This window comes from Dama dama, chromosome 11 (genome assembly GCF_033118175.1).
Source record: "Dama dama isolate Ldn47 chromosome 11, ASM3311817v1, whole genome shotgun sequence".
NCBI classification, from domain to species: domain Eukaryota; kingdom Metazoa; phylum Chordata; class Mammalia; order Artiodactyla; family Cervidae; genus Dama; species Dama dama.
The window spans coordinates 36,411,247-36,435,310 of record NC_083691.1 but is presented as its reverse complement, the minus strand read 5'-3'; the positions used below and the strand labels follow the sequence as shown (position 1 = coordinate 36,435,310).

Below are 24,064 nucleotides of genomic sequence, written 5' to 3'. Positions count from 1 at the left end.
GAAGCCTCGTCCTCACCTGTGTTACCTTCAGTGACATCACCTTCCTGATGATTCTTGGAGTGGGAGGAGGGCTAGTTCTGAGAATGGAAAGGGGAATTCTGCATCAAGCTTCACACAAGAGTAAGTACTAAGGCTGCTTATGGTCACAGAGGCCATCAGAGTTGTTGACTGTGGTCTCTTGGAGGGCAGAGGTCTCACCCGTCTTTGAATACAAGGTACCCTGCACACAGCCAGTACTTACCACTGTTGTTAAACAGGAAACAGTGGATCCTCATTGTATTAACAGCCGGTCTTTGTTAAAGGGTTTCCATGTGCCAGGCACTATGTGAAGCCCAGTTTTAGGAGATTAAGTAACTTATCTAAGGTCAAGCAGTTAAATATCTGGGGAGATTGGGGTTTGACCCTTGGCCTGTGGCCCCAGCACCTGCATTCCTAACCTCTATATAATGCTGCCACCTGTGAGACTGCCCAGGGGACCAGGAGAAGGAAGCGATAAGGGTGGCACATTGCTAGAATCTTTATCCAGGAGAACAGAAGCTGGGCAGATGGCCACAGCCAGGGGGTGGTTGGTAAATCCTTCCCCTGGAAAATACACAGAGGTCCAGTGTGCTATCTCCCTTCCTGAAGGCACCACTGGGGTTGATCTGCCTTCCTCTTTCCCAGGTTTCATGGGTCCTATGCCAATCTGCACTATGGCTACCTCCCCGATGCCCTGGTGGACCTCACGGGAGGGGTGGTCACCAACATCAGCCTGCACTTGTCCTCGTCTGACCTGATGACGATGGTGAAGACGGCAGCAGAGGCAGGCTCTCTGATGACCTGCGGCACCCTGACCGGGGTGAGTGGATCGGGGATCTTGTTGTACTGGTTCGAGCCTTTCCTCACCCCAGAGTGTTCAGCCACTGGCCCATTCAGTTAGTAAGGGGAATGGCTAAGTGACCACCATGGAGCACTGATGCTGTGCTTTATTGACACTGCCTCACTTAATCCTCGCAAGGGCCCTCCATCTGAAACAGGGATCACAGACTTCACTTAGAGAAGAAGAAATGGGCTCAGAGAGGCTAGGTGAAATGCCCACCATCACGCAGCCAGTAAGTGGCTGAGCAGAGCTTCAAGTGCTGTTGTCTGATGCTGAAGCCTTTGCCTACTGCTTCCTGTGATCAGGAGCAGTGGGGTTCAGAGTGATCAGGGGAGGCCCTTTGATTCTCACTGGCTCTAAAGGCAGCACCCCAAAGGCAGCATGCCCCATTCTGAAAAGCTTGGCTACCCTCCAAATTATCTGATTCTGTTCCAAGGCAGCCAGTGCCCTATCCCTGTGGATCCTTCCTTCACTCTTTAACCACGTGGGCTTTTGAGTCACACACCCCTGGTCTGAAACACCACCTGAAACCAAAATGCACGTTCAATCCCAATTCCTCACAGCCTGGAGGTGGCAGGTCTTCCCGACTCCCACAAAATGCCCAGAAGATACGTGTTGGGGTATGTCTCGTTGATAACAAGCCGTTAGAGAAAAGCAAGCAGCCCAGGTCCTCGGGACCCAGTGGGCTTCTGTCTGTCATAGGGTGGTCTCCTGAGGTATGAAATGCTGGGGCCTCAGACACCCTACAGCCTTCAAACTCCACCTCTCTAGGAAAGAGATCCAGGAACACATGGCGTTCCAGCATGAGTCAGTGGGAGGCTTGTCATCTAGCCCCAGCTCAGCTGCTGAGTGAATTGTGCTTTTCTGGGGTTTTTTTGAAGAACGTATGAGTGTTTAATGCTTGGTCTGCTTCCCTCCTTTGAAGCCCGCAAGCGAGTCCATGAGGATGGCAAATGGACTGGTGAGCCGGCATGCCTACACGGTGACTGGCGCTGAGCAGGTAAGGCTCCCTGTGGACACAGTGCCCCAGGGTTCTTTCTCTCCTAAGCAGGAATCAAAATCTCATGTCGAGTTGAGCCCAGCAAAGCTGAACAGGTACTGATCACTCTTGCCTCCACTTTGTCCAGGCCCATCATGGACAACCTCATTCCCTCTATTCATCCAAAAGTTCTGGTGTCTGGTATCCCCATCCCTCAGGGACACCCCCCCCCCCAACCCCAACCAGAGATCTTACTCTCCTTAAATATCCTCAGAGAGGCTGAGTGTTTAGCCAGGTTGGGGGATTAGCCCCAAAAGAAAGCAGAATAGCTACCCAATTGACTTTGGAGGAGAGTTTGCCCCAAAAGGGTTTTATTTGCTACATACCAACTTAACTATGACAAAGACTCTCCAAAATATAGGGGCTCAAACAAGATCAAGTTCACGTCTCAGGTGAGCAGGCAATTCCAGAGCTAGTAGGTGGCCCTGCCATCTGTAACATGGGGCTTCTAACTGTGAGCCCAGGGCAGCTGCCTCTGGTCTCCTCATTTCCTAGCCTGGGGAGGAGAAAGAGGCCAGGGACACTTACACACCCATCTGGAAGCCACGTGTCAATACAGGCACACACTGTGTCCTCTCAGATCCCACGAGTCTGGACCTAATCGGGCCACCCGGAGGCCCAAGGGTATCTGGAAAACATACCTGGTAGGGCTGCCATATGCCCAGCTAGAACTTTATTCCCACAAAAGAGTGGAGGGTGCCTCTTGGGGGACAGTCTTTCTCCCCAGTGCAACAACCAACTTGGGGTGGACAAAAATGCATGTCACCAGTGTGTGCAGTAACATTTATTCTGGAAAACATGCTAAGTCCAGCCTCCTCCATTCATAAATGAGAAGCCACGGCCTGAGAGGGGAAGGTCAGGGTTGCATAGCTGCTTGCAGTGGCTGGGCTCAGACACCACGTCTCCTCATTTGCCATCTATGCTCATCACGCAGACATGCAGGGACCATCCTTCCTGGCCTTGTGATGATTTCCCACAAATGCCTCCCCCACCATGATCCCTGTATTTCTCACAGCTCTTGAGGTCTGATAGTGTTTTCTAGGCCCTAAGAGACAGAGTTACAAACCCCAGGGTCCATTTTTCACATGGAGTGCAAAGCATCAGCTTCTATTTCTGGCTTGTTTCTCATATCTCCCTTCCCTGTGCCAATCTGTCTCTCTTGTCCATTGACCAAAGGCCAGTTGCTCCAATGTTTTGTGTTTGGGTGAATGTTCCAATCTGCAAAACAGAGGCAATATCTTCTGTCTCCTGTCCCCCTGTCTGCCTCCCTAAGGAAATCAGTACCAAAATGCTTCCTCTGCACAGCACCTGGAGGAGAGTAGGCACCTAATAGATGCTCTTGGATCAATGAATGTGGGCACTTGCCCGAGTGAATCAACACATTTGTCCTTGGGCTGTGAAAATGACCTCACGGATCCTCCATCACAGAACGTATGTGAGGAGCTCAAATATTTCTCAGAAGCAAGGAAGAGGCCCTGACAAACCCAGGCCACAGGAGATCCCAGTCCCAATGGCTTCAATGCACTTCATCTGGAATTGGCCATGCCCTTCTCTGAATTCTCAGTGGAGACAGCCAGTACCATCATCACATCTGACCATGGATGGATGCTCTGTTCCCCCAAAGCTCCCTATCCCAGGTGTGGACAAGTCTAGGCTAGGGAGAACAAATTGGCTTTCTCATGTGCCAGCCTTGATCCTGGCACTGCTGCCTAGATAACTGTGTTGACAAGACTTTGGCTCTGCTTCCAAACTTGGAAAAGAGAGCTGTGATCAATGAGTGACATCTGTGCTGGACCTGAAAGGAAAGAGCCGTGGTACCAGTGTGATGTGCCGGCCATTCTCAGCAAGGCCCTTTTCACACATTGAGATGGCCTCTGTTTCTCCTCTGAACCCAGGGGAGAAGGCACTTTGTGTATCCAGAGGTCCAGACAGCTGTGGAATGTGAGTCCTGCCAAGGCTGGGCCTGGGGATGGCAGTGACAGAGTAGCCAAGTAAACTTCCAGGGCAAGGTCAGGGAGGAGAACTGGGGGAGTCCAAGTGTGGATTTAGCTGGGGTTTGGGATCCTGATGATGCTGCTCATAGCCCTGATGTTTTTCCCCCCACAGCACATGCTTTGAGTTGTTCTTACAATGCATTGAGCAGTCTGAACAGGACATTCTCCTGTGACAGTAGGTGATGAAGACCGTGTGTTCTGCACGGTCCATTCCCGCCATTCCTGCCATTCTGTGGCTACTGACACTTCCCAACATGTGCTCTCAGTAGTGCCAACCTGGTGAGATGCTCTGTGAAAGCAGTATTTGGATGTTAGCATTTTAAAGGCTCTGAGAAGGCCTGTATTAACAACATAAGTGCAGCTTGGTTTTAATCTACCGTTAGCCATGAAACAATTTTCTCTAGGAGTCGCTATTAACCACCTATGGAACTCACATTCAAGAGGATACTTTCAAGGAATTATTATCCTAGGAGAGATGACCTGGATCACCTCTTCCCACTGGCCCCTTTTCTGAGAGATCTGACCAGGGTCAGGGTACAGTCAGTAGCCAGGAGAGTGACACAAGAAAGCTCACCCATTCTCAGATGCAGCTGTGACCTTGGCCTTGAAGGTGACCCCTGAGCCACTTGGCTAAGGCCCATGTGATAACAGAACCCTGTCAGAAAGAAGTAACACAGTCAGACAAGGACCCAAGGACTTGATTAAAGATTCTTCCTCCAGAAAGAGGGGCTTATAACTCTGACCACAAGTGCTAAGATTAAACCAGCCCATAAATGCAGCATGCTTTTTAATCTGTTCATCCTCCCTCTGGGCGGGACACAGACAGGAAGATAAATGAAATTGGCATTTTTCACTATGCACCTAGCTGGGTCGGTGACTCCCTGGGGAAAGGGATGTGTGTTTCTCTGCACGCATCATTTAGCGCTGCCTTAGCCCCTTCTAGTCACTGGCTGCTCTTCTCCCATGCCTGCCCGAGCCCCTGACTGTCCCTTGGGCACCGAGGGTGGCTTATTAAACTTTTTGGACCACTGGAAGACTGTTTCTCACATCCCTGTTCCATGGGCTCCATCATATGCTGGTGGTTAATAATACAAAGCCTGGGGTCCCAGGGGATGGGGCATAGAAGGGGAACCCCCATCTCATGTGGCATTAAAAGTCAGAGTACCTTCCACTGCAGTGTCAGCCACAGAAGTAGACAGAAAAGAACTGTACCTAAGCTAGGTTCGTGTGCCCTTGTCTGACCCCATTGCTCTCTCATGTATATGTGTTAGCTGCTCAGTCGTGTCCGACTCTTTGCAGTCCTGCAGACTGTAGCCCACCAGGCTCCTCTGTCCATGGAATTCTCCAGGCAAAAATACTGGAGCGGGTTGCCATACCCTTCTCCAGGGGCTCTTCCCTACTCAGGGATCGAACTTGGGCCTCCTGCCTTGCAGTCAGATTCTTTACCATCTGAGCCACCAGGGAAGCCCCTTTGCTCCTTCATGACACCATCCTTTTGGTAATCACATGCTAGCCCAGGGTTTCCATGCAAGATCAAAGTCTCAGCGACATTCAAGAATGAGCTGGGCCCTGGAGCAGCTGTATCCTTTATCCACTCCCAATTCCAAAATTAAGAGCCTGGGCTTTGGAAACTGACCATGGTGAGAATCAGAATTTCTCCTCTGCCATTCACTCTCTGGCCTTGGGAAAGCTGCTTAACTTCTCCGATGCTCATTCTCCACCTCTGCAAGACAGGGGTTACATGAACATCTACCTGGGAGGATTGAAGGCTATAGCGCACATCATACGCTTGGTCAGGCATGGCTCTGGGCCTGCCTCCACACACAGATTTCTTTTCCACGTGGGAATATTACACTCAGAACTTTCTCCTCTGACCTGGAATCAGTGAACAAATCCGCCCCTTCCTCACCCCTCTGTCTCTTCCAACAACATTAACACTGATCAATATCGCAGCTGCAATTCAATCATGCTTTAATTCCTCTCCCCAGGCGGAGGCCTCCTGGATCCAGGAACATAAGTTCAAAGGGTTGTGATTGTTTTAACTTTGCAACAAACAGTCCTGCCCTCTGGCCTCAGTGGTCTGAAGGAATAGGTGTGCTGGCCTCCGTATCTGGGAGGGGTGATGATGTGACCCCTCCCGCTCCACCCCACCTCCCCCGCCCCCAGGAAAGAAGGAGATTTCAGGGCACTCAGGAGATGCCCCTACAGAGACAGGCTGCCAGAGCCAGGTGCGGCCACCACCCTGCCCCCGCCCCCCGACTGCAGGCTGGGGGAGGGCTCAACCCCTAGGCAGTTCTCTTCCTGCTCAGATCAGCCTCCTCTCCTGGCCTTGCTCAGGACAGTGCTGTGGAGACCCCAGCACAGCTCCCAAAGGGCCGCCAGCCAGGAAGCGGCTATTTTGGTGGACTAGAGATGCCGGCTGCAACAGGACGTGGAGAAGGCTGGGGACCCATAAAGATCTCCCCTCTGCAGCTGTGGCAGCACCAGCCTCAGTGTTTATCTGCCATGCAGTCTCAGCTGGCGCAGGTTTTAGGATGCAGTCTTACGGAATGAGGAAGCTGCACCTGCCTTCAAGGTGCTGCGCAGAAAAAAAAAAGGACCATTTTCTTCTCGATCTCATTCCAACTCCACACGGGCAGAAGCATTGATTTTTTCCCTTTTCATTTTTTTCTTCTGGCTGCAGCCAAATGAGGTCAGAAGTTAAATTAGTCCTTGGAGGTGAAAAGCAGCTGCATTCATATCCCTTCTGCCAAATTTTGCTGGAGAACACTGACAGTTTTCCTTTTCTGTTCTTTGCAGATTGAGTACAGGAGGAGATGGGAGTATCTTATCCGCCTGTGGAACCCCTGGGGCAAGATTGAATGGAGTGGGCGCTGGAGCGACCGGTATGGCTTGAAAACCTCTCTCTGTCTCCTTCATGGAGACCTGGTGTTCCAAGAGCACCCTGGCCCACGAGGGCAGCAGGTGGACCTCACTGCAGGCCTATCCAGCTCACACCTGTGTGGGACTGTCCGTCCATCACACACTCCCATGATGCCATTCACCAGGCATCGTTTAGACACCTACTGTGTACTCTGTACTAAGTACACTGTGCGGGATGGGAGCTGTGGGACAAGAGACAGTGTCTGTCCTCCAGTGGGTACACCAGAGTAGTGAACTCATATACTACCTAGATTAAGTAAAAAATTAAAAGGGGGTGGGGCAGGGCAGATGCTGGGTTCTACTTGGCAGACAGAGATGGAGAGCAGGAGCCTCAGCCCATAAAAGCATCCCATGGGATTCGGGTCCTGATGCTGCTATGTCATCAGGATGGAAAAGCCTTCTTCCAGAGGGGGAGTTGGCAAACTGAGGCAAAGATCTGGCTGAGTTTTTGACTCAGTCCACCTGTGTTGTCTCTCCTGCCCTATCGGTCCAGACTCACCTTGCTGGTGGTGGGAGTGATGAGGGGAAGTGGGTCTTAGTTGTGGCCATGTTCCAGGCAGCTGCTCGCTGGCCCAGATGACCTATGTGGCCCCCGCTGTGTGGTCTGTGGTTCCTGGGGAGCTGGGCTGGCCTTTCCCAGCTGCTAGGAGGACTGATTCCTGGTCCCCACCCCTTTGCTGACTAAGAATGACATGGCAGTCCTGAGCGGGGATGGAGGGCCAGCCACAGCAGACTGGCTCCTCTTGGCTCCTCTCCTCCAGTGAGGCCCAGCACATCCACAGGCCGCTGAGGACCTGTGTTAGTCCATGGAAAGAGTCCAGAGGCCAAGGCAGCTTAGCGCAAGGAAGAGATGATCCAAAAGGAAATGCAAAGCATTCAGGCACACAAGAGAACAGGCCCCAACAAGCAGTGAGCATCAGTGCAGGGAGAAGTGTGTCCTGGAGGCAAAGGCCAGCATTGCTCCTCTCCCTGTCCTGACCCCTGTGCCCCAGGCTGAGTGGTGTGTGATCCTGTGTGGGTCCCGGGATGCTCTGTGAGCCCCAACAGCTGAGGTGCCTACATAAGTGGGGCTGGAGGGTAGTAACACGAGAGAGTTTGAGAGAGGAAATAGGTAGCCTGATTTAGAGTAAACCTGTTGTGATCTCAGATACCCTCTAAAAAAAGGGCAGCTAATCCCCTCTCCCCCGACAGAAGGGAAATGAACTTGCAAAACCACAAACCACTGGACAGTATTTTTGCTCCCTGACCCCCTCCCTCCTTTTACTGTACCTCTGTTCTTTTCTTCTTCCCCAGGGGTATCCATGGTGCTACCAAGTCCCTCCCCCTACCTTCCCAATCATCACTCCAAGCTGCCCACTTTGGCCAGAGTGATCAGATTAACCAGAATCCCTGATTGGGGCTGGCCACAACAGCAGGAGTAGAGGAAGGGAAGGTGTCTGCAGTACATCCTCCTTGAGTAAAAGAGGCAAGAAATTCACACGAGCTGATGTTCTGGCCACAGTCCCTGCGCTAGAGATCAAATGGCCAGTGAAGGCAACTAGGGACCCCAGAGGTGAGGGAAGAGAAGCTTCCCACCAGCAGGTCTGTTCAGGGGTGGGTGGATGGGGTTGAATGGTGTTCAACCGAAAAATAAAAAAGTATAACTCACTTTGGAAGCAATCCCTAGGTAGGAGGGAAGTGTCGGCTGCTGTGCCTAGCCACATTTACTGGTAATGTGTTAAGGGCCAGGAAGCTGGCCTGGGGCAATGGAACAAGAGAGAAAGACGTGTCACAACCTGGAGCCAGGGAGCCTGGTGCCAGCTGAGAAGTTTAGATTTGTGCCCTAGAGTCCTGGGGTTCATGAAGGCCTTTGAACAGGGCAGAGAAGTGTGCAGAGCAGGGATGGGCAGTGGACCCCGCCACACCTTCTCTGGTGGATCACAGGACTGAGGGCTGAGGTTCACAATCCCCCAACAATGACCAGGCTGGAAGGAAGTGGCATGGCTGCATCCTCACTTTCCCCGTGCGCTGGTTAATTCCCTCCCTAGTTTTTAAGAACTGGAGACAGATCGGGAGAGCTGATAGTTTAATCTCACACATAATGGAAATTTCAGTCACACACACTTAAAGGCAAACTTGCATGAATCAATAGCGTATTGATTTACACTACATTTATTTTCCCTTACACACTGCAGAAAATGTAATTATCACTTAATTATAAAATTACCATTTTACAATAACACATCTAACTGGCTCAGCCTGCAGCCAGAAGCCTGAGTGGTCTCTACCTTGCTCTCCTGGCTCAGAGGTGACCCAGCCCCACCCTGCAAGTTACTCCCAGAGAAAGGTCTCATTACACTTTTGTGCCTGTGGGGCCCATCGCCTATGAGCATGCCTTTGCTTTGAGGAGCAGGCTGGAAAGGAAGGGACAGCTACTCCCTTCTGCCTATAAGAGTATCCTTCACTGTAGACCCTAGGACTAGCTTCTGGAACACATCATCCCAATGAAGCAGACAGCTTTAATTGTTTATTAAGCCAGCAAAAAACTATGGCGTTCTACTATATGCCAAGGCATGTGTTCAAGCCCTATGTCAGATGATATTATGCAATGCTGAGCAATGTCACTGATCTCATGGACCTTGGAGGCTAATGAGGGACAACAAGAAATATACAGGCACTAGTATCAGAGGGTGCTAAGTACTGGGACAGGAGTGGTACTCCTGTCCAGCGGGCTCAAAGGAGGGGCTCCACAGTGGGGACAAGGAAGGTTTCCCAGCAGAAGTACCTTTTAGGAGGAAAAATGAATAGAAGTTATTGGGCTTTAGGACTGAAAAGAGGAGGAGTATTCCAGGCAGAGGGAGCATCATGGTGAAGGCCAAGGTGGGGTGGAGGTTGGGTGCTGCCACGGCCACCAAACAGACCAGCATTTTTAAGAAACAAAGATATTCTTTATTGTTGGAGTGTATAGTTCAAGGGCAGGGAGAACAGGTCACTGCTCAGGTAAAGCTGGAGAGGTGCACAGAGGTCAAGTTCTGTTTCAGAGTTTGAACTTCGTCCTGAGAGTAGTGGGGCAGTGCTTCAGTGTTTATGGAACTGCCATAATTAGACTTCTGCTTTAGAAAGATCATTTTGATTGGAGGTGTGGAGAATGAATAGGAAAGTGGGCAGGGCTGAGTTCTGGAAGGCCAGTCCACAAGGGAGATGAGGGTTCTTGAACTTGAACACAGCAATAAGGATGGAAATAATTGGATGGTTTTGAGAGGGGTTTAGAAGGTAGCATCATTAATATTTGGTGATGGCTTGGATGTGGAGGGTACAAGAGAAAATAACTCTTCATGTTCTCATTTGAGCAATAGGAGAAGGCAGCGGGTGAGTACGGTTTGGAATAGGTTGATTTCAAGGTCATGGTGGGGCTCTGGTGGAGACAAGGGATGAAGCATAGCATGTATCCTTCTAAAGCTCAGAAAAGAGGATAAGGCTGGGGACAGTGTAGAAGCTATCAGCATAGAAAGAATCGTCAGGTAGAGTGACACTGTCCACTCGCACCTGGAAACTTCTGGAGGCCTGTGCAAAGGGCCCCTGTCAGGGCACGTGTAGTTGAAATGAAACATCCTAGGAGATCTCATCCCATGGTCTCTCTTTCCATGCCCAGGTCCCTGGAGTGGCAGGAAACCCACGACCTGCGGAAAAACCAGCTGTATGAGGATAAGGACAATGGCGAGTTTTGGTACTTTATTTTATTATTTGGTACTTTTAAAATTATTATTATATTTTAAATCTTTAACTGTTGCCCAAACCCTCAATCCCCACCCTTTCCCTAAACTTTTGTGAGAATGAGGATTAGCTTTGCAGAAGGAGTTTATTTTCTCCACCAAGACACCAAAGCTTTGAAAAAGATATTGTGTGTTCTCTCTTTGCATGAAAGGCCTTTCAGCTCTGAAATATTAGAACTTGCAGCAGGTGTTAATGGTGAAAAGGAATATTGACACTAAAGCTTTGAAATCAGCAGTTTCCTGGCAACCAGGATGCATGGTTATCAGGCATGTAAATTCTTTGCTGTCTTTTTGGAACCCTGGAGTGCCAGTCTTTCCTGGCATGAATTGTAAAAGAGCAACTTGAGCTTAACCTCCCAGCCCTCTCTCTAGTGTTCTGAGTAAGATGTCAGTGTCATCACTCAGCAGCTATGTAAGACTAGATGCTTTAAAACATATTGTCAGATAAAGAAGATGTGGTACATATATACAATGGAATATGACTCAGCCATTAAAAAGAATTAAATAATGCCATTTGCAGAAACATGGATGGACCTGGAGAGTGTCATACTGAGTGAAGTTAAGTCAGACAGAGAAGGAGAAATATATGACATCCCTTATATGTGGAATCTAAAAAGAATTGATACAGTGAACTTACAAAACAGAAAGAGACTCACAGACTTAGAGAGTGAACTTTACAGTTGCCAGGGGCAAGGGATAGTTAGGAAGTTTGAGAAGGTCATGTACACACTGCTGTATTCAAAATGGACAACTAACAAAGACCTACTGTATAGCACATGGAACTCTGCTCAGAGTTGTGGCAGGCTGGGTGTTGGAAGGGAGTTGGGGGAGAATGGATACATACATGTCTATATATATGGTTGAGTCCCTTTGCTGTCCACCTGAAACTATTGAAAAATCGTTAATAAGTTATACCTTAATACAACATTTAAAATTTTTTTTATTTTTAAAAATTTAAAAAACATCCTCAGCCCTACACTCACATTTTAAAGGATAAGACGGACATTTCCCTGATGAGTTGTCTTGTTTATTCAGTGACATATTTAAATAAAATTTAGCATGTGTGAAAAAGAGACTAGGTCTAAGTAGTTGAGAATCAGAGGGACAAATATAAATTAGAAGGAAAAATTTTTCCAGTCTTGCAACTTTAGTCACAGGCATGATTTTAGGTGTTGAATCCATTGTATTCTGATAAGGGCTTCCCAGATGGCTCAGTGGTAAAGAATCCACCTGTGATGCAGGAGACAGAGGAGATGTGGGTTCCATCCCTGCGTCAGGAAGATCCCCTGAAGGATATGACAACCATTCTGGTATTCTTGCCTGGAAAATCCCATGGGCAGAGGAGCCTGGCGAGCTACAGTCCATGGGGTCACAAAGAGTTGGACACAGTGGAGAGATTGAGCACACACATACACAAGACTTCAATAGTATATTTGGCAAACGGCCTATGGAAAGGTGATTTTATTAGCAGTGTGTAGGGCCCAGGACAGAAAGAGACTGACAGTCATCTTGCTGGCCAGGAAAGGGACCTGCAGAATCCATAATTTGACTGTGCCCTTGTCATCCCCATAATTTGACTGTGTCCTTGGGTTTCCCTGGTGGCTCAGCTGATAAAGAATCTGCTGGAGACCTGGATTGGATCCCTAGGTTGGGAAGATCCCTTGGAGAAGGGAACAGCTACCTACTCCAGTATTCTGACCTGGAGAATTCCATGGACTATTCCATGGGGTCACAAAGAGTCAGACATGACTGAGCAACTTTCACTTTCACTTGTCGTCCCAGCCACTGGAGAAATCAGAAGGGTATTTGCCCACAAATGAACCAGAATGGGGCTCTGGTCTTTGGGTAGGACAGTGGTAAGTCAATGGATACTGTAGTTGACAGGCAAAGGGACAGTAAAGTGATGGGAACCTCCACCCAAAGGACAAACCAGTGGTCACTAAAGCAATGTGTCTCTGTTTATAAACAGGATGTCATGTCAAGATTTCCGAGATAACTTCTTCGGCCTGTTTATATGTAACCAAGTTCCAATCAGCTTGGACCATGGAAGCACGCTCCATGAAAGGTGGTCCCAAATGATGTTCAAGGACCACTTAATTCCAGGAAACACTGAAGGTAGCTATGACAGTAATTATTCTACCAGGTGAGAAGCTGCCAGCTCTTGCCCTATCCTGGCTTAAGCTCTCAGTGGCCCTTGATTCTAGACCATCAGCCTAGAGAAAGGGAGGACTTCGTCAGCCCAAAGGGACAACTGTTTCTCCAGGAGAATGATTGCTGGAGCGGGTGGGTGGGAGGCTCTCAGATGTGCCTCCCCTGGCTTCTTGCTTTCCCACAGCCCTTCTGCTAACCTCTACCCTCCCAGGACTAGCAAGGGCCACCTGCACTTCAGTGATTGCCCGGGACTTTGGGAGGGCTGTGAGAAGAGCATCAGGGTCTGGGTTCAACCACTGTCTTTGCCACATTTTGGCTTTGTGGCTCTGGTCTGTCTGTCCTCGGTCTCCCTAACTGTTCCCAGTGGAATTAGTCATCTCTGTCTGCCCCTGGAAGCCACAAAGCCCCATCCAGGCCCCAGGGAGCATATCCTGCTCCTGCTGGTTGATGTTGATTGGTACCTGCAGCCCGCAGCACCGTACTGAGGGCCCAGAGGTGGGCGCCTCAGAGCCTGTCTTTGGGCTCCTAGAAGATGAATTTTATTGATGAGATTTTAAGGGAGTGAGTGACATATTCTCACTGCTCCTCGGCTCCCCATTTGTGACATGGATGAGTGAAATATCACCCTCTGAAGATGAACCTGAGTGTGCTTACACACCCTGGATAGGAAAGGCTATGCAAACAATGTATTTGTGTGTGTGTGTGTGTTTGCACCTCGACATGCGCATTCCCTGTCCTTGGCACCAGCCTGCCCAGAATGGTGTGTTTGAATGATCTCACCACCCACCCTCCCCCAGACTTTTCACTCTGCTGGTCACAGAAGCTAGTCATCAGGAGGGCATGGGCAGATTCTGAGAAGTCACTGAGTCACTCTTGGGCAGCAGGTTGACTGATTTAATCTTCCTGAGCTCCGCCTACCCGACTGGGGCTAAAGCCCTCTTCCCTAGATATAATGCGGGTCGAGGAACTAGCCAGAATTATACATTGGTGCCATCTTTAGTAATTCCTTACAAGGGAGAGAGGGCAGGGAGGCAGCCAACAGCACCTGCTATGCGCTGCTAAGTGCACTTGAGTGTATCATCTTCTTTGATCCTCACGAAAAACCTGACAACTGTGATGGTCATATATGTCTCCCTGCTTCCCTTTCAGAGCTTCCCAATTGTGCCTTAACCTTCTGATGTTTACTAGTTCATCTCTATCTTGATTTATCTTCATTTATTCTTCATATGTTATCTCCCATGCATTTGGATCTAACAGTTTTCATATTAATGGTCTCCCTCTGGCTTTGGTGAGGACACTAGGGTGGCAGAGTTCTATGAATTGACATCTCTCAGCCTCTCTTCCTCTGTCTCCATGTGTGCTTGGGGGTTTGACATCATTTCATGGCTCCATGGTTGTCACCAGTGCATAAGCTCATGTATACCTGAGGCCTCTGGAATTCTACTTATTACAAAAATTGTTTATGTTTAGTCACTAAGTCATGTCTGACTCTTTGCGACCCCATGGACTATAGCCTACCTGGCTTCTCTGTCCATGAGATTTCCCAGCCAAGAATACTGGAGTAGATTGCCATTTTCTTCTCCAGGGGATCTTCCCAAACCCAGGGATCAAACCCACATCTCCTGCATTGGCAGGCGAATTCTTTACCATGGAGCCACCAGGGAAGCCCTTTATAAAAATAGCCCTCCATTTTACAGTGTAAGAAACATTTTCACCACATAGGAACTATACTTTCCCTCCTTGTTTATAAGAAGAGACTAAGGCTCACAAAATAAAGCAGCTTGTGCCGCAACTAGTAACTTTGGGGACTGGAACCCTGGTCTTAGGTCTTCAAATCCAGAGTTTCTTCCACAACCCACTGAACTGGGCTTGGCTCTCTGAAGTGGTCATGGTCCCATCCCGGAAACCCAGAAACAAGCTGAGGTCCAATCACTGCTGTTTTTCATGCAGGATACCAGAGGGACATGCAATACATCTTCTCTGTGCCAGACAGCGTGGAAAACAACAATGTCATCATGTCCTTCAACATTGGGCCACAAAATTTAAAGGAAAAAGACAGGACATTTCCACTGAAGTACAAGGTGTTCAAGGTAAGGCAGTGTGTTTCAGGGCTTGCCCTTTGGGGAAATTTCCATACCCCTTGGGTGGAGAAAGCAACTGACTAGCCTGGGAAATTTCACTTGGCAACAGACACAGAGATAAAACCAAAAAGGCAATTGAGTTCACCTGGTTCAAGTCTATAAATCTGCAGGAAAACCTGAGACAGAGAGAAGAGTACAATGGGACACACCTCCTGTCCTTGTCACTTGTCACAGTTTCCTGGTATGCTGATGGCTCTAACGCTTGTTCCTCAAAAAGTAATCTGGTCCAAGGCCAGCTGTTGCAACAGTACATATTCCCAGGACCACCCTCCAACCTGCTGAGTCCCAGTTAATCCCCCTGGACAGAGCCTGAAAGTTTCAATTATAATGAGCTGTCTGGAGACTGCATATACCCAGGAATGTTTGAGGATCATTGGTTACACTCTGGGAGGAGTTTAAGGAAAAAAAAATAGTCCTGGGTATACATCCAGTAGGTATACTTTTCTCTCATGCTGAAACTAAAGTCTGGTGAAAGTTCCATGATTGACTTACAAGCATCTGCTTGGCCACTCATCCAAGGTCAGGTCTTTGTCTCTACCCACCTTCCCTCCCCTCCCCTCTCATGGTTCTCCCAGCCAGCCCTTCAGTTCTGAAGGGGCCATCTCCTCCCATCGCCTACTCATACTCACCTGCACACACCCTAACTGTGAGTAGATGATCAGGGAATTCTTTTTTTTTTTTAACTACCATGTAAAATAAAGGAGTTACAAAAGAAAATCTGACACCCTTGATCCCTTCTCCTTTCCCAAATAATTTAATGCATCCCAAAGATCAAGTGAAGGGTCCTCAAAGCATACACCCTGCAGCCTCTCTGCACAAACATGGATAACTAAGTGCACAAACATCCAATGCTGGGATCCTCTGTCCCCATGTTAGAGGTGAAGTGACATGGTCACAGTTAATGGCAGAGCTGGGAACTGGGTACCAGATGTTTCTCAGGCCTTCAGTATACCCATCATCTGTGTGGCTGGAGCTCTGATTATGGCATCTTTAGGAAGGAGCCCAGGAATGTTACCTGAGACTAAGGCAATATTCACATCTAAGGCCTCAGCCCCCTCATGGACAGGCAGAACTCCTGGGTCCTGAAACAGTCTTGTGCACTGGCTGTGGTTCACTCTAATAGGAAGGCCTTACTGATAGAGAACTTTAGAGTTCTGAGTGTGTTCACATTCATTGTCTCAAAAACCCTAGTACACCTGCTTTTATAGAAGTGGAAGTCACAGGTCAGGGAGAATGAATATCCTGCCCAAGGTGCAGCAAGATGGTGACAGGGGTGTGCCTGAGACCAGAACTTGTGGCCCCAGGACCAAAGGCCTCAGCAGGACATAGGCATGTGCCTTTCTGGTAATGCTCACAGCTCAAAGAGAAACAATGCTTCTGGTTCTAGAAGGAGGAGAACCCTTTGGATCCTGCTCTCTCTGAGCACATTTCCACTTCTAGTTGCATGAAATCAATGAAAAAGACCATACTTTTGAGGTGCCTCAAACCAGCAGAGGCTGTCAAAAGAATATCTAAGGATGCTGTCATGGACAGTTTTCCTTTTCATCATCACTGGGTACATGTGAACCCTTTCCATGTGGGCGGGGACTAGGCAGGGCCTGGTCTCCCACTGCAGCAAAGAGGTCAAATATTGCCTCTCCCAGCCCTTGGATACAAAGGAGTAGACTGTTGGGCCAGGCTTGTCCTATCAGATGTTCTTGGTCACTCTAGGTCTCGAGTATTGAGAAAGTAACTAAAGGATGTGGGGTCAGCTGAAGGATTCTTTGCAGTAAATCTTTGGGCCCACGAGCAGCAATGCAGTCAGACCTGGTGCTGGTGTCCAGCCGTGTATCCACCTCTTTTCATTCCTGCCCACCGTCCAAGCTGCATTCTTTAGATTTCCCATTGCCTCTGTGACTTTCCTTTCCATAAATGACTTTTTGCTTACTCCACCCTAGATTGGTTTCCATTGTGTTTGGCCAAGGATCCCAACTGATTCAGGTGCCTCCTAAGTGGACCCTCAACCTCAAAGTCCCCCAGTTCCCCACCTCTGAGAAAAACAAAACAAAAGGAGCTGGGAAAGACTGGGAAGGAATGAGGCATCCGGTATACCCAGTCAGAATTTTACAGTTCAGGACCAGACAGAGCTACTAAAAGTATTTCAGCCTACTTTTCTGTTTCCTAATGTGAGAAGTCCAGAGAGGATATGGGGGCTGCCCCCAGTGCACAGAAGTTGTGTGTGCGCTTTGTATCGTCATCTATGATTCTGGGTTGCCCCAGAGCCAATGTAGCAGCCTTGTGTTTACTGATTTGCCCAAAGTCTTTATGGTTCAGGAGCAAGATTGTAATCATATCTGTTTTCTAAATGTTGCCAAGCCTGTTTGTCTACTTTTCAACTAATTTTAGTATATGTGCTGCCAAAGTGAGCACTACTTTTCAACTAGAACTGCCTTATTTTTCATCTGCCCACCTTGCTGAAGGGTCATGTAGACCTCAGCTTCCCAGGTGGCTCAGTGGTAAAGAATCTGCCTGCCATTGCAGGAGACATGTGTTTGATACCTGGGTTGGGAAGATCCCCTGGAGGAGGAAATGGCAACCCACTCCAGTATTCTTGGCTGGGAAATCCCATGGACAGAGGAGCCTGGTGGGCTACAGTCCATGGGGTCGAAAAAGAGACAGGACTTGGCGACTAAACAACAACAATGTGCAGACCCATGAGCTCCTCAGGCTCCCTGGAGATCCCATTGGATCTTGTAGGATCCTGATTGAGAGGGTTCTAAACACCAAAGAGCTGTTCAGACCTTGACAACTCAAGAGACACTTGTGGGGTCCTTCCACGGTTCTGCTGAGAAATAGGCTATGTTAATGCCAGCAACTAGGCTTTGAAGTCTCCAGGGCTCCAATGGTATTGTGGGTACAGGGCTGCCACCTTGGCATGGGCAAGTGCTATGGGAGCATGGCTCTGCCTTGTATCAAACCAAACATGGGTGATATGCAAATAGGCAGGGAGAAGACTGAAAGGAAAAAGGGAAGGGTGGACAAGCTTCATCCTCCCCGAGGCTGGGACTTTCCACCTCCCTTCCAGCTTACCCCTGAGCTCCAGAGATGTCTGAAGAAGGCAAGTCAAATGGTCTGTACACCTAAGTGGAGCTGAGGATCAGCAGTAGAATAGAACTGAAACCCATGCCAACATGAAATACAGTGCCTGGAGGTGGTGGGTATTAACTGAAAAGGAAGCAACACAGTTTTCTCCATTCTTACCTATGCTACTGAGACTGCAAAGCCTCAGTTTCCACACTTATAGAATAAGGAACCTACCATCTGCTTGGGATTACTGTGACAATCCAATACATTACATGGAAGTACTTTGTAAACCCTGAAGTGGCTTAAAAATGGGACTCCATCTTCAGTGCTTCCTTCTACAACATGGGCAGACTGGAACATAGACATTTCCCCATTCAGACACACGCATACATCCCTTCAAACACTGGGGTACAGTGGGGTGGGGGACATGAGAACAAACTCCCAACATGCTTTACAGCAATCTGACAGAACAAGTTTCCTTCTCATTGGCACTCCAGAGCTGGAGAATTTACACTTGATCCAGGTTCTGTCTTCCCTCCAGTCCCCATCACCATTTACCTTTTCCTCTCAATTTTATCATCATTGCTATGAAGAGTAACCAAGCTGAGATGATAAAGGTAGACTCTCCTCTCCTCAAACACCTTTTCCACCCTTGATTTCCTTCCCCTTCAGGTCTCTACAGCAGCTGGCTTTCCTTTCTTGCAGCTTCACTTGGGGAATGAGTGATGGTCCCTGTTCACCCCCCAGGTATTCCAGGGAACAGGCTGAAAGTGCAAGAAAAAGGAACACAGGGCCCTGGGGTAGGCTGCTTGGATCTACTCACCTTTGGGTTTTTGTTTGGGTTCCTGAACCTGCCTTTCTTCTCTTCCCACAGGTCGACTATCAGGTATGGCCACCGCCCTACTGCCATCTGTCACCATTGCTATGCCTCTTCCAACACCCTTGATCTCCATGTGTCTCTCACCGTTTGGTGGCTGCCAGTTCAGTCTTGCTATGTCCTGCAACAGACACAAGCTTAGAACTTCCAAACAGGTCAACAACACAGGAAATATTTCAGCTGTGCTCGTCTAAAGCTGGATTCCTTGGGTTGTTCTCTGGCTTGACGTCCCAGAGAGGCTGCAACCATGAAACCATCCTCAACATTTGGCTCCTGCTAGATAAGGTTGATGCTGCTGATTCTTTCTAAGACAAGAGACAGGACTAATGGGTATCTTTAGCCTCCTGTATTCTTTTTCAACCCCCAAACCCACCACAACTAGGATGCGTGCAATGCAAATGCAAGCTCAAGGCATGTCCTCCAACCCTCTCACAACCACATCACTGCCACCACCCTCCTGCTAGCTGCTTCCGCCACTACTACCCCTACCCGCCACCCACCACCCCAGTAAATATGCTGGCTTGGCATTGGTGAAAGGTGACCAAAATATGGGTAAGAATGGAGAAGGAAAGACAGGGTTTGGGAAACCTAACCTCACAGGCACTCAGACCACTTACATAGATGTGAGCTCTGTGGTGCTGTTATTGCCAAAGGGAGATGCATGTGACCGGACCGAGGATGGAAGGGAGAAGGGATGGAGCAGGATGGAGCCACAGTCAATGAATAGCGACTGCAGCCTGCTGGCAGGTCCAGGGACCCTCCTCCAGACCTCCCAGAGATACCCCAATCGGGAGACAGTGGCTGGGACAAGGGTCTCTGAGCAGAGGACACACAGAAGCCCAGGCAGACTGCAGACAGCAAGGAGGCCTGTCTGTCACAGTGGCGGCACAGCCACAGAGCTGCATTTAGAGTCTGACTCTGGTTCTCAGCATACCAGTCATGAAATTCGAACTTCTGGAAGGACTTCAAGGGCAGCACTCAAGTGCAAGAAATGGTTCAGGGTTCTAGTTCTCAGAGCTGGAGAATGAGATGAGGACTTGATTGAAGAAAAGGCATGAGACCCTTCCCTGGAATTACAGGGTCAGGTCTTGTGATTGTATGAGGCTCAAAGCCCATACATCTCTTTACACACTGCCTCCCCATGTGCACTTGCGCACATACACACACATATACACACACACACACACACACACACACACACACACACACATGCAGAACAGTGCTGACTCTGGAGAACTGATCTCATCACTGCTTTTGCCAGAAAGGCCCAAGCGAGGTAGGCTCTAAACCTACTGGGGCTGCTGCTGCTGTCAGCAGAACCACTGTGGAGACTCAGCCCAGCTCCCTGCGGCTCAACAGCCACCATGGTCTCCTTGTGCAGCCCAGCCTGGTCCCCAGCCCCTGCAGAGAACCTCTCCCGTCTCCCTGTTTCCCCCCAAGGCAGAGCTCACAAGCAGTCATTTCACGCTGCGTGATCATTCTAAATGGAATCTCAATCTCAACCGTATTGGGGAAAATTTATTTAGTAAGGGGTTTTTATTATGTAATATGTATGTGACATCCGGTAATAGGAACTGCATTATATTTATTGTTTTGTCGCTAAGCAAATATTGAAATAAAAGGAAAATGATCAGGGCCTATTATTCTCCAGTGAGAAGGCATTTCAGGACTTCACTGGAAGGACCAGACAGAGGGAGTGAAAGGCTCCCAGCTGCACAGTGCTACAGGGGTCCAAGAGCACTTTGCAAATGAGCCCAGGGAGAAGGGACTTTAGGGGCTCCAAAGGTAATCTAGTACTGAAAGAATCTCACTGGTTTTCATGGGATTAGTCTCTATATATAAGTAGAGCCATGAACCCAGAAGCCCAGGATGCTGTGAGATTTAATGAGGTAAAACCACGTGTCATATCTCCTCGCATTCACTGCAGTGTTAGCATCTATATTAAATAACAGTCTGAACTCTATTGCATCTTGAGACTTCAGGTAAGCAACTGTCTCTCCCTTTTCAGGGCCTGTACGGCTGTTCTGAGGGATGGTGGGGGTCTGAGAGGTTGGGGGTCTCTCCCAGTGGCTGGGGCCCATAAACATGGGGGGTTTCTCACCAACGTCCCATCTTCTCCAGTTCCAGCACTTCCAAGAGAGATTGCCATCCACCTTCTTCTCCAAATTCAGAATTGCTGAGAAGGGCATTGTGTCTGAAACCACACGCAACCTCACAGAGTGCTTCAGTCTGAGCCCTGGGACCTACGTGGTGGTCGTCTCCGAGGGCAGAGAAGCTATTGAGTTCTTGCTCCGAATCTTCCTGAAGATGCCAGACAGTGACAGGTACAGAACTTCTGAGATTCTAAATGTTTTTATCCTACTTAATTTTATAAAAACACATCACATCATTCTGTGCAGCAATGCACTGTGTCAGTGGGGGACACAGCTTGGCCCTCACTCTGGAGAAACTCAATGCCAAGCCCAATGCCAAGACAAAAAAGAGGGTGGGGATGTTGCTTGATGGAAGGCAGGGTCACATGGGAGACCGAAGGGAGGGACCCATCTCTGGCAAGAGAGCTGGAGGAAGGCTTCTTGGGAGCATGGCATGTAAGCTAGTCCTTGAGAAAAAACATAACTCAGTGTTTCAAAGGGGAAGGCAGTGCTGCTGTTGTTCAGTTACCCAATCATGTCTGACTCTTTGCGACCCCACGGGCTGCAGCACACCAGGCTTCCCTGTCCTTCCCCATCTTCCAAAGCTTGTCCAGACTCATGTCCATTGAGTCGGTGATGCCATCCAACCATCTCATCCTCTGTTATTTCCTTCTCCTGCCTTCAATCTTTCCCAGCATCAGAGTCTTTTCTGATGAGTTGGCTCTTTGCATCAGGTGGCCAAAGTATTGGAGCTTCAGGTTCAGCATCAGTCCTTCCAATGAATATTCAGGGTTAATTTCCTTTAGGACTGACTGGTTTGATCTCCTTGTAGTCCTAGGGACTCTGGTGGAGGAAAAAAGCTTGCGCAGAAACAGGGAAGTGGGTGAGGATGGGGCTCTTTGAAGAACAAGCAATGTTGTCTGTAATGCGCAGGAAGGTGGTACATGGCATACATGGTAGATATGTGATATGTGGCCAGAATGTGGGGTCACTGCCAAGTCGGCAGTCAAGACTGGGACCAACAGCACACCCGCTGCTGGGGCACCGAGGCAGGTATCACTGCTGCCATGGCAGTTTTCACAGTTGAGTGCAGACGAGGCTTTCTCAGTCCAGCACGCCATGCAGTCACTGTGCCACCACTCAGAGTTGGAACCTAAGACAAATCTTATTTGCCATCCTGGCAATGAGGGTCACCACACACCTATATTTGGGTGTGAAAGGAACAGTTTACTAAATGATTTGAAGGCCATGGGAGGCCCGCCCTGAAGACTGGACATGAGGTCATGATGTTCATCTGTCTCCTGACTGCCCACTTCACAGCCCGCTGTGCTGAGGGCTCTCCACGCGTGTCCTTGGCATAGGTGCCCAATGCCTTCAGAGGTGCCCACCATATGTAAGCATGAGCCTCCTTTGAATAGTGAGCTGGTCATCCTTGTCACACTGTCCCCTGGTTTTCTAGGCACCTGGACGGCAGCCTCAACCTGAGAGCCCTGCAGGTAGGTGTGCCGCAAGGCTGGGTTGGCAGCCTTCAACAGGTCACGGCCCATCCCCAAGAGCTTCTGTCTCCTTCCTTCTGCCTCACCACTGACCAATGAATGCAGAGACACCACAAGGGGCTAGTGACTGCTCCACGGGGGCAGAGACGAGGGGAGAAGCCCAGGCCTCAGAGGCCAGGCTGGACCCAACCATCTTCCTTCCACAAACTTCCATTTTCCTATTCCCCGCTAAGGTTTGATCCAATTGCTGGATAAAGCCTCTGATTTTCAAGTGGGAGGTTCTGGGACCCTCCCTGTATCAGACAGGACACTCCCTTCCCCAGAAATTTGATGTTGGCTCTTCTTCCTTACATCCAGGCAAGTCTTCCAGGAAATGGCTCCCAGAAGAGTATTTTCTACAAGTACGCTCAGCAGGTACTGTACTTAGCAACGTGGTGGTGAGGGGCCCTGCCTAGGACAGGGATGGAGAGGTGAGAGGAAAGAAAGCCTCTCCCAGGTCCTTACCAGGCTAGAGAGGAAGATGACTGGCTTCTCTCCCTGGATGCCTTTAGAACTGATCCGGGGAGACAGGACACCCCCCACTGGGTGACATCTGGAGTGAAGTGTAGAGTTTTGAAAGGGAGGGGCTCCTTATAGGAGGGTGAGATGTATAAATCTTTAAACAAGCCATCAGCAATACCCCTGGAAATCTTCCCTTCTCTCGCTCTGCCGCCTCCCACTGGCCTTGGCACCCTTCCTCCTGGGAGCTGGCCAGCTTTCAGAAAGCACCACCAGCCTTCTTCCTGCCAAGCCACCTATGTGCACAAGGGATTTTCTTAATGGTTTAATAAGCCATTATAAAGATCCTTGACTTGTCGGAGAAAAACAGCTGCCAAGGGCTCCACACGATGGGCCTCTTACCATTAGTCATCATGTCGGTGTGGGAAACAGAAAGCCATGCAGATGACCATACGTACCGAGCTGGCCTCGGGAAGACAGGTGGGCAGTTCTTGGGCCCTCGCTGTATCAGACAGGTGGCCTCCTTTCCCAGAAATGTGGGTTCCCGGAAGACCCCCGAGGAGACATCTCCTTCCCGCTGACCTCATGGTGCTCTGCAGAGCCACTGCTGGAGCCCTCACGCCAGCTCCTTTTCCCGTGGACAAGCTTTGCCAGGGTGGTGATATCTCATTATGCCCTCGCTTTTACCAGGCTGGGTGTGAGAAACGGCTGCCTGGGGAACAGCTCCGCTTCTCCATAAAATCATCATGGAAACTGCTGCCCTTAAAGCTGGTCAGGGTCCCCAACAGAAAAGGGAAGGCAGTTAACACCTTCAGGCATTTAAGCCAGGAGGAGCTTCTCTCCCCTCAACCTCTGTTGCTTCCTGGTTTTTATCCAAGGGAAACCATGATGTCTCCCTTTCTGGCTTCTGTGGCTGGGAAGATGATGCTAAGTCATGTGCTCAATTAGAACAGCTTCTCTGAGCCTGGATTCCTGGCATGTGTATCCTCCTCACCACACACACACACACACACACACAACACACAGTAGCCATGTTTTCTCTCACTCCCATCTTTCTGGAAGCAGATGGGGACACACACCTGCAGGGCTGAATTGATTCATTCAATAATACTTCTCCTGAGGGCTCCCAAGTGCCTGGTA

General features: G+C 49.3%; 1 protein-coding gene across 10 annotated transcripts in view; it reads left to right on the top strand.

The window, feature by feature from the left end:
* CAPN13 (calpain 13) overlaps window positions 1–24,064 on the top strand; it is a 101,824-nt gene that overhangs the window by 47,335 nt on the left and 30,425 nt on the right. For all 10 annotated transcript variants that reach the window (XM_061155102.1, XM_061155095.1, XM_061155097.1 and 7 more), the window contains 10 exons: window positions 664–838; window positions 1,785–1,859; window positions 6,692–6,777; window positions 10,446–10,520; window positions 12,536–12,681; window positions 14,668–14,807; window positions 18,796–18,807; window positions 20,920–21,122; window positions 22,390–22,426; window positions 22,784–22,840. In XM_061155102.1, the coding sequence (XP_061011085.1) occupies window positions 664–838; window positions 1,785–1,859; window positions 6,692–6,777; window positions 10,446–10,520; window positions 12,536–12,681; window positions 14,668–14,807; window positions 18,796–18,807; window positions 20,920–21,122; window positions 22,390–22,426; window positions 22,784–22,840 (1,006 nt within the window). The remainder of the gene's footprint in view (window positions 1–663; window positions 839–1,784; window positions 1,860–6,691; window positions 6,778–10,445; window positions 10,521–12,535; window positions 12,682–14,667; window positions 14,808–18,795; window positions 18,808–20,919; window positions 21,123–22,389; window positions 22,427–22,783; window positions 22,841–24,064) is intronic.